The 18,271-nt window shown below is 38.9% G+C and overlaps 3 protein-coding genes across 3 annotated transcripts; 1 reads left to right on the forward strand and 2 right to left on the reverse strand.

Annotated features, from left to right (window-relative positions):
• The first annotated feature begins 3,172 nt into the window (after positions 1-3,172).
• Positions 3,173-9,308, forward strand: Nop17l (Nop17 like). Its single transcript, XM_068292130.1, is given in 5 exon segments — positions 3,173-3,303; positions 5,454-6,941; positions 6,943-7,853; positions 7,915-8,041; positions 8,979-9,308. Coding segments are annotated over 4 exon segments (2,460 nt in total). The 5' UTR covers positions 3,173-3,303; positions 5,454-5,675; the 3' UTR covers positions 9,135-9,308.
• A 244-nt stretch (positions 9,309-9,552) lies between these two features.
• Positions 9,553-16,719, reverse strand: PolZ1 (DNA polymerase zeta catalytic subunit). The gene is given in 12 exon segments (XM_068292131.1): positions 9,553-12,452; positions 12,512-14,019; positions 14,022-14,167; positions 14,233-14,328; positions 14,384-14,468; positions 14,522-14,878; positions 14,935-15,063; positions 15,121-15,544; positions 15,609-15,829; positions 15,883-16,127; positions 16,188-16,417; positions 16,483-16,719. Coding segments are annotated over 12 exon segments (6,111 nt in total). The 5' UTR covers positions 16,627-16,719; the 3' UTR covers positions 9,553-9,926.
• A 52-nt stretch (positions 16,720-16,771) lies between these two features.
• On the reverse strand, positions 16,772-17,482 carry LOC137577637 (uncharacterized). Its single transcript, XM_068291158.1, is given in 3 exon segments — positions 16,772-17,083; positions 17,167-17,361; positions 17,423-17,482. Coding segments are annotated over 3 exon segments (417 nt in total). The 3' UTR covers positions 16,772-16,921.
• Positions 17,483-18,271: the final 789 nt, after the last annotated feature.

Consider the following 18,271-nt stretch of genomic DNA (forward strand, 5'->3'; position numbering starts at 1 on the left):
GTAACCGTTCAGGTAAGAACTGCCCACACACACACACACACACACACATTGAGGAGAATAGGATATATATTTTTTCGTGTTGCCCCATGCTTAAAGCTAATAAACTCCAAGTAACATGAAAGCGAATACCAAGCCCACTGGACCCAGGGCCAGTATCAGGACTCATCCCCCGCAACACCTCCTAACAACAACAGCAACAACAAGCTTAAAAAACAAGAAGCAAAATGGAAAGAAAAAAAAATTGAAAAATGAAAGCCCACTTTTGCTTTTCATTAGAAGAAAAACGAGCAGCAGCAGCAGCAGCAGCCACCACATTGTCCTATTGCCCAGAAAGGACATTCATTGAAACAAGCTAAAACAAGACGAATTCCTAGTGTACCTTTCGACCCCCGCCACAAGTCCCGCAGATGAAAGTTAACAAGGCATCAAATAACATAGAGATAGAGAGAGAGAAAGAGAGGGGACAACAAGCAAAAGGACGCCAACTAAAAAGGGTATCCTAGCGACGCAGGATGAAAGCTAGAGTAAGAGAAGCTTAAAAATTGTAAAGCAAAATGAAATCACCTGGACAAAAGGAGCCAAAGAAAAAGTACATAGGTCTCCCACACATACACATACATATGTATGTATGTGTGTCGCCTCCAGGTGAAGTGTGTGTCGGGGATGGGTAAGAAAGGACATACTAAAACACACATTCACCTACAAGCACTCGAAACTGTCTAAATGAACACTCGAGGCTCTCTCCCTCTCTCTCACTCACTCTCACTCCACACATATGTAAGTATGTACATACATACATATATCCCCTCGGGGGCCTCCACCCCAATCTCCTTTTTTCCTCGTTCAACAAATTTTTATGTCCAACTGCATTCCTAAGACAATGGAAAAAAATTCATTAAAAAAATGTCAACGACTATAAAAATAAAATCGAAATGTGCCATATAGGCCGCCTGGTTCGAGTTAATTTGTCATTTGACTTCCTGTCAGCTGGCAGCCAAACTATCCTCTAACAAGGGTTCCCCTCCAAAAAGGTGTGGGGGTCGTCCTGCTAATGAAATTGTCTCCAAAACACACAATCCTAGAATGATTCTAAGAAACTTTTCTCATTTAAATGAGTTTGATTTTCGTAAAGGATTTCCCAGGATATTTCCGTATAAGAGTGAGGACTTGTTTCTTAACAAAAGTTACTTAATGATTTGGCAAACGAAATAAACTCTTATATCCTAGAGGAATAATCTTTAATCTTTCTATAATCTAAAGAGTCAGTTGGGTTACATTTGGCTTATCTATAATCATAGCCCAATGCCAGACTAATCCTGAATCAATTTAACATATTTTTAGATCACTTACCAACAGTGCCGGATTGAGCTAGAGCGGAGCCAAATACTTCAATACTTTTAGGTTTTCGTAGTCAACGAAATTCACTTTTTCCTTCTTCTGACTATATTTTTGCCAATTTTTAAACGATTTTTAAAGTTTATAACTCAATACAAACACTACTAATTGGCAACACTGACACATTTTGAAGAAAAGCGTGAAAAATATTTACTTTTCTAGAGTTCAATACACATTGAACTGAATAACTTGAACATAAAGATGTGATTTTTTCAAATATGTCAGGAATGAACTAAATTAGAGCCTTTTGAAATTGAGATTAACTAAAATACTTTCCTGGTTTTGGGAATTTTCCTTTTTGGTTTCATTTGCTTACAATTCCCAACTAGTTTTAGCTGTGAAGACTTTGATTAGTTTAGACAATTACATGAGCTTTAATTTCATCTCTGATTAATCATTCATAGTCCCTTTTACAATTAACTTTTTGGCATTTACCTAATTTGCTGAGAACTAATCCTTTAGGAATCCTAATCTATTTAAAGCATTGTCAATCCTGTCAAAACCTCATTTCGCTGAATCCAACGAATAAAAGTGAGTTCAAAATGAATGTAATATATTTCTAAGATCCTTTTGGACACTTGACGGAGCATATGGTCAAATTTAAGTGTGCCGCACACTTTCACTGAATATCCTTTCGTTTCGTTGCGGCGTGTGATTATTACCAAGTCAAATTTTGGATGGATGGAAGAACCGATTCGATTCGCTGCATTTCTGGGTCGTTTCGTTTGCCACATAAATTGGTAATTAAAAGGACTGCCACAAATATGAAAGCAGTCCGAGTTGGAGTTAAAGAAAAGAAAAGGATTTGAGCACACTGACCACGTGTGTCTGAGCGGCGGGTGGTGATCGAATGGTATGATGGCAGCTGCCTCCATAGGCAGGACCAAGGACTCTCTGTATATGCTGGTTACTCAGAGTGACCATAAATTACACAAGTCTGGCCCAGGACCCAGCAGGATGTATACGCAATCCTTTGGCAACACTTTTATTTTTGCAATTTTCTGTTGATTTTAGTTTTCCTTGTTGCTGCAGAGAGTCCTGGCCATCAATAATAGCCTTGCATTGTCCTTTTACTCACACTCACAGACACACACAAGCACACAGATTGATAATTTATTGTTTTTTTTTTTTTTTGCTGTTTGCTCTTCCCACGCAGGCATCGACGCCAGGATCGCCATTTAGCTGACTGTGCCCCCTTCCCTATGATATCCTTTCTAGGTTTTGCTGCAATGTTGCGTGTGTTCGTCTTCCAGGAACTGCCAGTGTCCAGTTTGTACAGTTATCCTTAAAAGGGGAAAACACCAAAGGATTCTAGGGAAGTTAACTCTTTCATTGAAGGTAATGCCACGCCCACAACTTTCTTCCTTTCAACATCTCCAACCGCCACATCTCCGGCGGCTAGTTATCCTAAATTGAGGTACAACCTCTAATTACGCGAGGCATCCTTTGATGTAAAAGAACTAGGATATAAGTATCCTTTGTCGAAGAGGCCACACGCACCATAAGCATGTGGCGAAAGATGCTTGATTTGTTAAGTAAAACTACATGATATCCCTTTTTTCATGATATTATATCCCAAGCAATTTTCTATCAATATGAAACATTCATTTCAAAACAGTTTTGTAGTAACTGGAGTTTTTAGAGTCGTTGTACAGTTATAGGGTCACTGGCACGTGAAGGGTCTCTGTACAGTTTGATATTCTTATCGATAGTTCATCGCCATGCCTGAGCATTCATCGATAGTTTATCGCAATTATTGTGGCGCCACCGTGTTAACCCCATCTAAGTGTGACCGCACTTTTGAGAGCAAATTTAAGAGACAGGCGGCGAGGCAACGAACGAGAATTCTGGAAAAATTATAAATTAAAATTACATTAAAAAGCGTTTTAAATATACACTTCTTAACCGGTGAGTTATTCTTATCTAATTGAAGCCGAGGAAAGTCAAATATTTATTGGAAAACGAAGCAATCCCCCCTGCTTTGTCCACTCTATTCTTCGTGGGGTCGCATAAATTGTTTCTTTCCTGGAGCTCCAACCGGTTAGGCCTGCCCGTCAAAGTTTTTCTTTAACTTATTTTAATTCTCAGGAAAATCAATTATTTTTCATAGCAATTTTCTTTGGTATTGATCAAATATTAGAGTTTTCCTCCCCCCCATTCCAGCACCCTTGCGGAACATGTGCTCTCAGTCACGTAACTGTGATAAAATTTTCCTGCCCCTTTTTCCAAAATTTTCCCTATACACACACACACACACACACACACATACACATGCAATCAGCTGCTATACCCCTAGCCACCTAGTGTAGATAAAACTGTTAATATTGCGCACTGGCCGGTTGTGTGTGTGTGTTTGTGTGTGGGGGGCAAAGAGAGACAGAGAAGTCACCTCCATTCATCCTCCTGCTTGCCCCTCTTCCTTATCCCAGAGACTAACAACATCAGCAAACACAAACAATTGAGGGCAAGTGGTTATCTAGACACGGCCTCCTTCCTCCCGCACACTTCGCGACAATAGTGTTCCCCCTTCTGGCCCCCAGGCCCCAAACACTTTTCTATAGCGTATTTGCCGGTTCATGCTCATTCTTGCCGGACAAGCCGAACGAACAGCAAAGAACGAGAGAGTGAAGGCGAAAAAAACAACAACAAAAATTTCTAAACTACGCAGTACGTTAAATTTATTGCTAAAAAGACAAAACAACAACAACGAGAAAAATCAAAACATTTAAATAAAAATGTAAAAATAAAACCGCGTGTTCCCTATTTTCTCGGCGTTCTGTTTTTATCAAATTCTTGCATAAGACTTAAATAAAAAGAATATTACATTCGATTGCACAAATTACCGGCAAAATTTATGCATACCCTATAGACGATCATCAGCCAAAAGGGTTTATTCATTTTTCGATTAGCGATAAAAATGTTCCAACTACGATGTTTCAGTTTTATCAGTGAAGTGTATTTATTTGTTGTTATCTATCCCAATCAGACTAATAAAATCCTTATCTTCCAAATCAACAGTAAAAACCTTGAAGAGGTTCTGTTACGCTTCAATTCTTTACTTCAGGTTTTGGTCTTCATAACAACAAATACATTTACATATATGCCAATTAGGGGTGACTAGTCCTAGAATGATCAATAGTTTGAACCTAATTTGAATTATTCACATAGAGAACCTTGAGAGGAAACTTTTCTCATGAAGGTAACTCAAAGTCGATGCTTATTTATTGCAAGACTAAATGATAGTCTAAACTTACTCAGAGAGAGAGTGAGAGAGGGACACGTCAGTATTTATTGATTTAGAATTTTTTATTCATTGATAATTTTAAATAAAAGAAACTCAAGGTGAATCTAATAGATAAGACAAGCTTATTTTGAAGACCTAGGGCAATAATTGCCTTGAATATTCTAGAAATAAATTAAACAAATCAATGAAATCCCCTTTTTATTAGAAAATAATTAACAATTAGGCAGGAACAACAAAACGTATATATACATATATAGTATTGATTCCAACCCTCCCAGATTTGCACTATAACCAAACATTTCTTCTTACAACTAATTTCATTGAAATTTCATCATTCATTTTCTTGTACCCTTGCAGAGGTTATTCTAAAATTGGTGAAGTGGTTATAACGCAGACCCCATGAAATATATATATTCTTGATCAGCATGTGTAGCTAAATCGATGTAAGTCCTGTCGCCGAATTGATGGGATAAACGATAAAACCTTTGTTAGATAAATTATGAAAAAACATCCGGATCGAACCTCTATGTCATTTAGTGCTAGGTGAAGAAGTTAAAGTATCCTTATGAAACCTTTCGTATCCTTTATTAAGTTCAAATATATTGAAAACAATATATTGAAATATATTGTTCAAATATACATATCTGCTTACACGTAGCCGAAAGGGACAGAGTGATAGTTTGGAGGTTATGAGAGAAAAAGAGTTTGAAACAAATATAAAATTGTTATGAGCAAGGACTGCGGAGGGTATTTAACTAAGTTAATTTCTTTGTTACTTCATAATTAACATTAACAATTTTATTTCTCATTGCAGAATTTACGGAAAGAACTACAACTGACAGTTAAAGAAATAAAATTCCCACAAACGTCACAAACAACAAAAAACTCATAACACAAACAAAACTAAAATAAATTACTCAATAAAACAGTGTGAAATACAGAAAACAAAAAATACAGAAGGAAAGAAAAATTGTGCTAAAAGTGAAATTGGTTTCTATTGTGAAAATCCAAGAGAAAAGAAAACGTTCAGAAAGCTATGTCCGGTTCTACGGCATCAGCGCGTAATAAACACTCGAAAAGCAATTTGAAAAATAATAACAAAAACAAGAACGATGAACCGATCGATATAACCAAGGACGAATTTGATCGTATTCGTGAGGCTCTCGGTAACGAGCAATTTCGTAAGCTCTTCTTTGATTACGTCGAGGAGATTCAGGATCCAGAGAATCGTAAAATCTACGAGGAAGAGATAACCCAATTGGAAAAGGAGCGTGGAGTGGAGGTTACTTTTATACATCCGCAACCAGGTTTTGTGGTCAAGACATCGATAGACGGGGAACAGAAATGTTTCATCAATATAGCCGGCTCGCCGGAAATTGCTCGTCCCGAGAGCAAAGTGGGCATCAATCCAGATACCGGGGATCGTGGTCTAAGTTGGTCCATACCCATGGCCCAAACGGCATCGCGTGATGATTGCGATGCAAAGAATCAACAATGCAAAGTCTTTGATGTGGTATTCCATCCAGATGCATTGCATTTGGGACAGAAAAATGCTCAATTTCGGAAATGTCTGATAGACACTGCGCTGGACGCTGTGGAGCGTGAATATGAGGTCAATTTGGATCGCACTAATCTCAAATATCCAAAATTGGATTACAAGGGTATTCCCCGTCCCACTGTGATAAGGAAATTGTCCAAGAATCCCACGGACGAAGAGCTGGAGCCTCATCCCCTAGAGCACACATTTCCCACGAAACCGACTGCCGCCCAAGGCGAGCCAGTGGTGTTACCCATGAAAGTGCAAAAGGAGCAGCCAAAAGCTCCCAAATTCACCGAACCCAAGTATTCCATTAAGTATAGCCATGATGTGGATCTGTCAGAATATACGAATGAATTAGATGCCAAGCTCCAAGTGACCAAACCGCGAGCTCTAGTTGTAGAAATTGAATTGCCTTTGCTGCGCTCCACTGCCGAGTGTCAATTGGATGTGACCTCCAAGTCCATCTATCTGTTGAGTGAACGAGCTGGAGCCAAATATAGATTAAAATTGGATTTACCCTATGTCGTGGATGACAAATCCGGACGTGCACGTTTCGATACGGACAAGAGGCGTCTTAATATCCATCTGCCTGTAATTCGTTCAAATGAGCCTAATCTTCGCCTGCTTAGTCGTGAGGATAGCGGCGTTGAGTTGCATTCCAATAGCGAATCTCCTGTTGAAGAGGAGGAAGACGGAGAAGATGAAATCGAAGCGGAAGAAGAGGAGGAAGTAAAGACAAAAGTAAAACCATCTTGTAATCCCCCCTTCATTCCTTAAGAGCTCTCTACACTATCAATTGCCTGGAAAGTTTGATTGTAATCTTTTGGATAATTGCATGGCCTTTACTTTGCATGTGGCCAATGTACAACCAGATTCCATTGAATATGTCCAGGAGAAGAGAAGTCTTCATTTACAATTTGCATCTATGGGAAATGGCTATTATCCCACTCATTATGCCTTCTATGTGGCTTTGCCGGCCAAGGAATCGCAATTAATCATTGAGAATGTCGAGGCTGAAGCTTGGGATAATAATGTGATCCTGAAACTTGATCTGAATAAGTCTAGTGAATCTATCGAAAGCTATCTAGCTGGTCTAGATAGTCAAGATTTGCAAGATTATGCCATACATGGTCAATTTAAGGCCTTGAAGGAGGCTCCTGTCCATGAGGACAAACCCGGGAATATTCAATTCAAGCGAAATGAGCAAGAATCTTCTCTAGAAATCACCGTAAGTGGTCAAAACTCTGTAAAGCAGCAAAAACCAGAGGATGGTGAGACTGAGGAGGCTGAGGATCAGCAGCGTAAGAAGTCCGCCTCTAAAAAGCAGCGCGGTAAACGCAATAAAAAGGAACGTTCGCTGTCCGAATCCGCTTGTGAGACTCTTCCCACTTCTTCGGATAGCCAACCGATGGCCAGTTTCAAGCTTCCACAGCGCAAACAGCGCAGCTTTTCCGAATGCCATGAGCAGCATCATCATCGTGGAATTTTAAAACGTTTCAGTCGCTATGACGGCAACGATAGTTGCTCCTCAATAGACGACTGCTCCTCATCCTATCCCTGCTCGGTCGAGGCTTCACGTTCATTTGGTGGCATACCCGAAGAGGATTCATCGCTCTCTGAGAGCTGCAAGAAGACTGTTAGATTTAATGATCACATCATGAAGCAAGTGTTCAGGTAAGAGTTCAAGAAAAATTCCATAAAACATTTTTCTCATAATTCATTCTCCTTGTTGTAGGTTGGATTCGAGCATTTTGGGCCAACGCAAGAAGAATCAAAAACGTCGCGATTGCAAATTGCGTGCTCAACAACGGCGTCTAAGTGAGGGCGATTCAGCTGATTATGAGGAGGCGACCGCCAACAAGGTCAGCAGAACAGAAAGCAATCCGAATTAGATTTGCTCGTTAATTAAATTAGACGATTCAAGCGAAATCGTCTTGGTTTCCATTATTCTATTTGATCTAAAGATAGATTGCGCTAGTTTATTAATTAGATAGTTAGTAGGTGGGTGGCTGGGTGTCTGATAAAGAGGTGCGATCTTTCGAAAATTAGCAAAGGAAAGTTTCTATCATACTTACATCATCTGTCGCTTCTGCGCATATAATATTTATGTGCTAATTTAGATTAGATATTTCACAAGATTCCATTTACATCTCATCTGTGTGAATATCAAGAAAGATCCAACTGGTTATAACTTGATTTGATTGAAACTAAATGTCTTTTGGACTAGTTATAATAGCTTTTGCTTATATGCTACTGCAGACTATACACAGATTATTCAAATCAACTAAAATAATTTCCTTGAATCTATCTATTATTAATTAAACCAATATTTTGATTTAATATCTATATCTTTAGAGGCAACAGTAGGAACAAGAAATATGTATAACAGAATTTTAGAATATAGCGTCATTTGGACATTTGGTATAAAACGAAGGCTAGGAGTAATAGTAGGCATATATGTACATAGTTGCATCAGATTAAAATTTCTCAAGGAACTTTTAAGTACTGTATCAGAAGGTGAGGTGAGAACAATTAAAATATCGCTTAGTCAACCTCAAAAATTAATTTATTAAGTCTTTGAAGAAGTTTGTAATATGAAGTCCCATTATATTGATCTAACTGTGATAGTCTATAAAAAAAAAGTAGAACAATTCATTAGGCACTTCTAAAAAGAGCAATCAATTGCCATAGATGAACACATAAATGGGAGAGAATTCTTCATGCATAGTTTAGCTAGTTACCCTAAGAGCAATCACTTAAAAACCTTTATTAAATGACAACTTCTTACTCTTCTTTTAGGCCCAATATTGCAAGAATAACAAGGAGCATCATCATCATCATGACAGTGGCTTGGATTTGACTCGTCATAACAAAAAACGAGAGCTGGCAGAAGAGATGGACAACAAGAATTCCCTGATGTTTGAAATGGACGATGATGATGAAGATTTAATCTAAGCCACTTTTGTTCCTTTTATTCATTCGTTGTTTTGTCAGCTTATAAAAGGCATGATTGATTTTTTTTTTGAAACTACTTTTACACCATACCCACACACACATATATATACTTATACATATATAATGTATACGAGTATATCTTTCAATATATATACATATGTGGGGGAGCATATATTTATATGTATTTTACTTTGTAATATTTACATTACATAGAATTAGTAAAATAAAAATAAAAAAAATTACTGTTCAATGCAAATAAGAAATGAAAGAAAAAACACACATAAAAAAGAATCAGGGCTGAAAAATAATCAATCAATACGAAAAACTATTATTCACATTTGATCTAAAAATTGTTATTGGAATCGTTTTCGAAATGGTTGCAAAATTTCAAATTTAAATGCTTAAATATTACTTGTACTTTTAGATTGTTATTAGTGAAAGGAAAATAATGCTTCAAAATTGTGTAAAACAAAGCATTTTTTTCTTTTTTTTTAAATTGTTTACATTTGGCATATTTATTTTCATCTAAAAATCACATTCTTCATGCATAATTAATAAAGTTTAGAAGAAAAAGAAAATTCAAAAAAATATCAAACGGAGTTGTGGTAAATTCCGTTCCGTAGATGAAACTTTAACAAGTTTTAACGGCATCAAACAAAAAATAGTTAACAATATTCACACTAACTTCATGCATCCTGTATCTGTAGTGTATAAGATGGCTGAATGTAATTTTTACTATATATATATATATATATATATACAGATAAATAAAAAAAAAAAATGCAAATCTCTTTAGAAATGTTCATCGATTAATTGACGAAAATGTGTAATTTGCTGCAAATCCCGACGCTTGACTTCCAGGACATAGAGAACTGGACAATCGAGAGATTTGCATTGCAAATTACCCAAACGACCGCAACAGGCTTGACAAATCTGTTGAGTTAAATGATAGGAGCGCTCCAGGCGGGCCATCTTATCGTGCAACGTGGCCAGGCATCGCTGTGGCTGCTTGAGACAAGTTGGACAGATGCCTCTCTTAGTCTGACCCCCGCAGTCGATAATGCAATTGGTGGTGGAGAAATACTGGGATATGGTGGATTTTCCTACACCGCCAGCAGGAGCAGTAGGCACCAGTTGATTTCCCGTCGACATGGCAGGCATTAGCAAAAGTTTCCTTGGCAACTGGGCAAACCAATCATGACAATCGACACCAATTAGAAGCAGGCAACGATTGAGAGGTGGTATAATGGCTTTGGTTATATAGTAAATGGCATTTATTTTGTGTCCTTCGTTGGCCAAAACCTCGTGAGGACTACGCACTAGTCGGATGAGAGGAACACCCGGTGGGCCATTGATAATGATGTAGGGAACCCTTTCACCACGCCTGGGTATGCGTCGCGGATCCCTTTGCATCCATTTGCGTGTGAGTTCTAGAGCGGGAACACAAGCCGTGGGCTTGTAGCCATTTAGGCCACGAAACTCTTTGGCGTATATCAAATCTTGCAGATTCGCTTTGCCAGAGAGAAGCTTGGTAAACTGCCGGCACACATATTGCTTTATGCGACTCACATCTGGCGTCTCGAAGAGCAGGCGTAGAACTTTCTCTAACATTTTTGCCACCGCCGGACAACCATCACGGCGTACTGTCTCAATGCCCTTGGCCTCGTATACGGGTTCCGTCTGTTCGGCCGATTCATACATATAGCCGACATAACGTTTCTTGGTTTGCAATATACAGGGTTGATAGACTTTCTCCAATTTCAATTTTACTGGTTGAGGATTTATGTCGGTGACAGCTTGGGCGATTTCCTCACCAATGCGAAAAGCTTCGGCTCGATTACGTCCGGGTACTTGAACGAACATAGAATCCGTATCGCCATAAACCACACGCACTTTCCACTCTTCATTCGATTCGACCAGCTTGATGGCACGCTCGAGAGTCTCTCGACCCTTGGAGACCACCGAGTCACCCACTTCCACGGCCGGCATACGCCCACTGAAATTGGCTGCCGTATAACCATAGGTGACATTGGCCATCAGTTTTAATCCCAATTGCCGGGAATGTAGAATACGCTGCAGGGCTGAGCTATCCTTATAGAATTTCATTGACTGCTTAACCATTTGCCGGGTGTCGAGAATTTCGCTCAACATGCGGGGCAAAATACCTTCGCGTACCTCACGCTTCACAAAGACCACACCGCAAGGTGAGATGGTGACGAGATCATGGTCGAGTAGCTGCTGCAGCAATTGTCGTGACACACGCAATTGTGAGGCCCCGAATTCAAAAGGTGTACTATGTCCCAAATGCTCGACACGGCCCAAACAGGTGGAGAAACAATAGTTATAGCCAATTATCATGCTCGGATAGAGACTCTGAAAGTCCAGGACAATAACTGGATCGGCATAGAATCTGGATTGAGGTTCCATAATCAAAGCCAGATACTCGGGTGCACGCATATGAGCACGCTGTTGCACACTGGGCGATAGGGGAACCAAATTCTTTGGCTTCGCTATCCTCAGCATCATGGACTCCACTCGAAATTGAGATCCTCGCGATAGCACCTCATAGAATTGAATACCAATCAGTTTGGCCATCTCGCTGGTCCGTCCCACAAGGTCCAATTGATCCAATAGAGTTAATGTTCCCCGCACACGTTCCAAATAGTATTCCATGACAATCCACCGGGTGCAGGGTGAGGTAAACCATTCGCTCAGGCTACGCGAACTGTGCCATGGGCATCTTTTGTGTAGAATATGATACATAACATTCTCAAAAGTATACGAAGTCAGAGCGATCTCCGAGCGCATCAGACGCCACACATCGAGTAAAATGCGTCCACATAGTTTCATCTCGACATCCAAGTCCGTGAATTGCTCTCGATCTTCGTCAACAAAATCGCGTACTTTTTGTGAAGGAACTCGCGAGAGCATTGGAGCAATGTTAAAGCATAAGTGCTTGGCTCTATCTATTATATAACCCCAAGAGGACATCTCAATCTCATAGCCAGCATAAATATCGGGATCCCAGCGTGCACACAATGCGAGGAGTGCCTCAAATGCTTCCACTTCGCTGGCTACCACTTGAACTTCAATATCCCGATCTAGGCCATGATTAAAACCCTCTGGCACAATATCCTGAGGACTGTCCACCATTATGTAACCGCAACACTTTGAAGGCAAACTCTGAGATTCAGTTTGGGGTAAACTGTGCTCAATGGCGTAGAATAGGCAACGGATTTCGTCATGCAAAGGATCTGGTTGCAAGTCTCCGCGTGACACTACAAAAACTTCCAGAGTGAGGATGGTCAGGTAATGACACTGGAAAATTTTGAGATTATAACCAAAAAAAAAAAGTAAAATAAATATTAATTACTCACCTCAATATCGGCTTTGGCCTGCTGGAGATTCTCTAGATTCACCTTGAATCCAAATGTGTTATCCAATGTGGCATGACTTAGGCCAAAACTCAAATCATTTTGTCCATTTTGTGCATCCTCCAATTGCTGTAGAAACGAGGAGCGATCCAACTCCGCTTGGGCAGCTCTAACAGACACACTTTGATCACTGGACTGACTGGACTGGATTTCCTCTGATTCTTTGAAATCTAACTTTATGCCGCGACGCAGTGATTGACGACGAGAGGGTTTATCAACTTGGGATAGTGGAGTTAGAGTCAAACTCATATCTGCATCAACTTCATCGCCACTGCCAGCATCAGCTCCTTCCTCATCCCTCATCACCATGGTAATCTTTTGTCGTTTGATCTTAATGGGACTATCTATTAGCTCCTTGTGCTCTCTTTGCTGCTGTTGCTGCATCAGATCCTTGGCCTTTAGCCACACTTTAGCATCATGACGGGAGGGAGCGCTTAGAACTGGTTCTATAACCACTTTTTGATTTGTGCTAAAATATTCCCTTATTTCTTGCTCTCTACGATAACGCTGCAATATGGCCGGTCCGGCTATGTCTATCAATTGTTGACGACGATATGCCGCCAGACCACCTCTTTGATCACTTAAAACACTTTCAAACGGTTCCAAATCATTAATTTTGTTTCCTGGCACATGGAGCACTAAAAAACCGACTTCGGTTATTTTACTAACATCAGCAGGATTGCTATAGAATGGTTGTTGGAACTCATACTCCGGTATATCCAATTTTCGACAGCCTTGGAGAACCTCCTCATAGGTAGGTGGATGCTGCAAAGGTGTTATCACACAATTCGAGTTCGAGGCGATTGTAATTAACGGTGAACTATCCATATTCTCGCTCAAAACCGAAGGACTATTTATAATCAATGAGTGCTCATAAAAGCTATGCATTAGCTCTGGTGTCTGACAATCCTCGCTAAGACTGGGACTGGCTAAGGGAGTCACTGTTGGTGTGCAAACCGTTGCCCTTTGCTGGCATAGACTTTGGCGCAAACGTCTTAAATTTGGAGTCTTGCGCAATTTGGGCAAGTCATTCTCTGTATCCGATTCTATAATTTCTTCCTCGCTTGATGAAAGTTTCTTCATGGGAGTGTTGTCCTCTTTTGCACTTGCTGGTCTATTTTCTTTGCTGTTAGTATGTTCATGGTGTGCAGATGAGGATTTGCAGCCTTTTAAGGCAGGTTTAATAACCTTTTCATCAGTTAACTGAAGGTTTGGTGATGGAGCTGCCGCAGCTGGAGTCAATTTGTTGCTTTTGAAAATTTCTTTGTTTTCTTCTCTTGTTTTTTCCTCTACTGCTTTTGGAACAGAGCTTTCTAAAAGTTGTTCCGTTCCTGCAGATGTGTTTTCTGTATTCTTCTGATGACGAGCACTGCGTCGTGGCTTCGGTTTATCAGTTATCTCCAACTCCACATCACTCTTTTTGCTTTTATTGCTGGCACTTTTCTTTACCCCATCCACAGATTCCTCAACAATTTTTTTCCATCGGCCGTTTCAAATATATCTCCTAAACAGGGATTTTTTAGCCTCGGTGTGAGTGAACAAATGATGTGAGTCTTGTCGAGATTTTGACGTCTTGAACTGCGCCTGGGAGTCGTACACCTAAATGTGGTTAACCAATTAGTTAGTCCAAAAGAAGAAATATATATATTATAAGATTTTCTTACTCCTCTTGGGCCATTTGTATCTTCTTGAATGAATCCTCGCAGCTTTTTCGTCGCATTTCACTCATAGCTAGTTTCTTGCGTAGTGAAACTTGTGATCTAAATAAAGTTAAAATTTTGTTGAGAAGTTTAAAGGCAAAATAATGGAGCATACCCCGGAGTTTTGGGTTCCAGTTGGAGACTTAAGCGTGGATTGTTTCGTTTTTTTGCAGGTTCCGTAAGATTCTCCTCAGGATATTCTGAAAATTGGTGGTGGAAATTAGTTTATCGCTAATAATTGCATCAGACTTACTTTTTCCCGAGCTGCTTGTGAAGGTTATAGGTAATGGGGCATATTTTTTTGCTGCACTCTTTGGTTTGGGTGTCTTGGGAGGACTTCGTTTATGTTTGGTTGGAGTCATTTGTAGGTGATCATCAACGCCATCGATTTGAGGTAGATTGGGTGAAGATTTGTTTTTTTGGATGTCCATCTTCGGCTGACTTTGTGTTAGCTTTAATAATAGCTCATCGATATCATCCAAGGCCATCGAGAAGTCATGTTTACCATCTTTAGTTGCAGGCTCTCCATCGTCATCGTCATCCTCGGAATTGCTTTCAATTTCATTTTCTACTGGAACTTCACTCACCTTTAATTGGCCCGAAAGTATATCTGTAATATATATTTAGATTAGAATAAATTGTTTATGAACGGAATTTAATACAAACTTTTTTGATGATGCTGCGACAACGGGGCCAATGAACTATCCAAATCTATGGGTGAATCGTTTGGTTCTTCCTCATTTTGCTCTTCTAGCTGTTGCAGCACTTCCAAGAGCTCCAAATCTTCTTCCCGAACTGCAAATAACAAGAAAATTGAGTTCGAATAAGTTTTAATAATTTTAAAAACCTTACAGCTTGCTTCGTGGGGAACTCCTCCCATATTAAGCTCTTCATCCACCAGAGTATCATCTAGGTAAGATGCTTCAATCTCTTCGTGAGAGGAACTGCTTATTAGGGTACTTGTGTTGGACAAATGATTTGGTATGCAGGAAGCATTCATTAGTTGATGCTGCTGATCTTGAGAACATTCTTCTGGATACACTGCATTTGTTAGCAACTTCTGGAGATTGAAGGTACGTCGTTGTTCCTTTGAGGAGTTTGCCAATTGTGAAGTACCCAGATGTGTCTGATCCGCTAATGTTTGGTCGGCTGCTGATATGGACGATTGTTCTAGGGTCAAGAGCTTGCTCTCCAAAGCAGTGCGATAAAATATATCACTCTCAGCCACCTCTATGTGGGGACGGTCTTGAGTAGGCGGCAACTGCAGAGCAGGAAGCTTAAGAAAGATAATAGAGATTAGTTTACATTGGCGAACCATTTGGAAGTCATTTATTTGGCACCTCTTTTTCGGGCATCTTTTGTCTTCGAACTTGCTCATCGTTCCAGATGGCCTCTATGCCGGGATTCGTTTGATTACCTTTGCCAGACTTCTTTACCATCATTTGAAAGCGATTTAATATAAAATTCGAGCTGATATCCACTTCCAGAGAACTGCAAGCCACTTTTTTGACTTTCAGTGGATCCAACAGTTGTTGCGGCTTCACATGGTCATAAGGAATAACTGTAGAAAATGGGTTAATATTAATCTAGGTAATCAGTTAGTGGCTTTCTTACCATCTTCTTCGTTTTTGCGGCGAAATTTAACAACCTCCAGCGGGATGTGCACATAGCTCATTCCATATAGATTGTAATCTATCATAAACTGTAGGATATAAGGCACATGTGACTCATGGGGACAGAAATTCTTGCCCAATATAGCTCCGCTCTGTAAAAGGTTGGCGGCTCGTCGAACGAATCTCGGATTGAACATGAAAATCTTTAAGTACTGATGCTCCCGACGATGATATCCATAGAAAGGACTAGGAATAACCAATTATTGTTATGTTCTCTATATGATTACCTTTAAAATGATTACCCACATGCCCTTGACCAATTGTATTTTGAACACATGCTGAGCCATTGAGATGCCCTGTCCCAGGGATATATTGATAGCCTTATCCAAGCTCATGGCTATCTGTAGAATGCCACGCTCCAAGGATTCAAAATCTCTTTTATCATATGGTATATAGAAATAGGGAAAAACGCCATGGATATGCATGCACGTCTTTTGACCCAGGGAATTGCCACCAAATATGCGTATAATGGGCACCTATTCGAAGAGAGCATTTGAAATAGGATATTCTTCTAAATATATTTTTTTTTATTTTGAATAACCTTTTTAATTTCTTTGCCGCGCAGTTCCGAGTAGCAGGGATCCAGGCCAAATATGGGCTTTTCCATATAGAAATCTGCTATGACCAGGCGAATGGAGTAGATGCCATCGATGGCACCGCCACCACCAGCACCACAATTCGCCATGTGGTATGATAAATTAATTAAAATTGCTTAAAACAATACACTTTAAATCCATTTGAATTTCACAAGTTCCCCTTTTCAGGCTGCAGTAGAGGAATGGAATTTTCAGTGTGACCATATCTAGTTTCAAAATTAAATCGATAACATATTTAAAATAATCGACAACCAAGCTTTCAAATTTTAATTGATCGATAACACATTTAAAAATAATCGATAACAAAGCTTTCGAATTCTAATTAATTAGTAAGGATTTCTTTATGATTAAGGTAATTAACTTTAAATATGTTTGAATTAATAACTAAATATAATTTGATTTGAATGAACTATATGACGCTGGTTCCACTTTGCGTTCTTGATCGAATGCATTTTGAACACCGTACAAAGCAAAGCAGAAGTAACCTATAAATAAATGGATAATAAAATGTATATACGTACATACTTATAATATTTATGGATAATACTTGACTTACCATTAAGAACAAAACACAGTATGATAATCACACAAGCACCTAGATCGGGTAAATCCCTAATGTTCTCGAAAGCCAATAGAATCAGGATATATATAAAAAATACGGTGGTTATCATCCATGGAACATACAATTTGTACTTTCCTTTAATGGCACCCACTATAAGGAATATGCTGGTAAGTGTTTGAAGAATACTCAAATGGACACCAAAGTCAAAAGACGAAACTGCAAGAAAATTGAAACGTTTCAATAATATAGAATATATGTATGCCTTTTTAAATTTTACCATGGTAAAAGAAGAAAGTTTCATGTACACAATTGTAGGCAATGACCACTAGAATAGAAACTATTCCAGCGCAAATAAGGCTTCCTTGGCTGTCCAGTCGAACCATATTATTTTTATTAGAACTGGTTTGTCTACGAATCGAAACGCTAGTAACAAAACCAATTATTAGGCATGAAACAAAAACGTCAATTGAATGGTTTATCTCATGTACAAATATTCCTATCTTATCTGATGAGAGGCTTTATGATTCATTTTTAACCAGGCACAACGAATTTTGTATACCTATTTATATAGCTATGATTATCTAAGAGTAAGGAGAGATCTCTACTTCAAAATAAACTACCCAGCCTATATTAACTTCTACTTTCTTTAGTTAATACAACTGTTTCTTGACATGGATTAGTACTTTAAGAAAGAAAGTAATTTCCTTTTGCCCAAATAACTCCGCTTGTCTCTTTTGTTTTGTATAATTATTTTATTTAATTAGAATTAGAATTATTTATTGCTTCGATTAGCCTGCCAAACAATGAACACGTTTTTGTTTTTGTTTCAAAAAATTTGTTAAAACAATTAATCATTAATGTTTTCCCGCTTTCATTATGCTTTTCCATTTCATTTGTGCATATTTTCCATCGACTTTTCTCTTGGAAAACGGCTGACGCTGACTTTACAAATTGATTGGTTAATGTTAATTGGTTTTTGTTATTAATCTTAATAAATGTTATGGCAAGTGTGCAAAAAACATTAACAGAAAAAGGTTTATTCAATACATTTGTTAGTTTTTTTTTTTTTTTTTTTGTAAAATTTGAAACATGCTTTTGCTTTTGTTTTTTCTTTGTTTAACTAGAGTATAAAATTTGCTGCGCTTTTGCATTATTCGATTTCAGTTAACTTG

This window comes from Drosophila tropicalis, unplaced genomic scaffold (assembly GCF_018151085.1).
Source record: "Drosophila tropicalis isolate 14030-0801.00 unplaced genomic scaffold, ASM1815108v1 contig_593, whole genome shotgun sequence".
Taxonomy (NCBI): Eukaryota; Metazoa; Arthropoda; class Insecta; order Diptera; family Drosophilidae; genus Drosophila; species Drosophila tropicalis.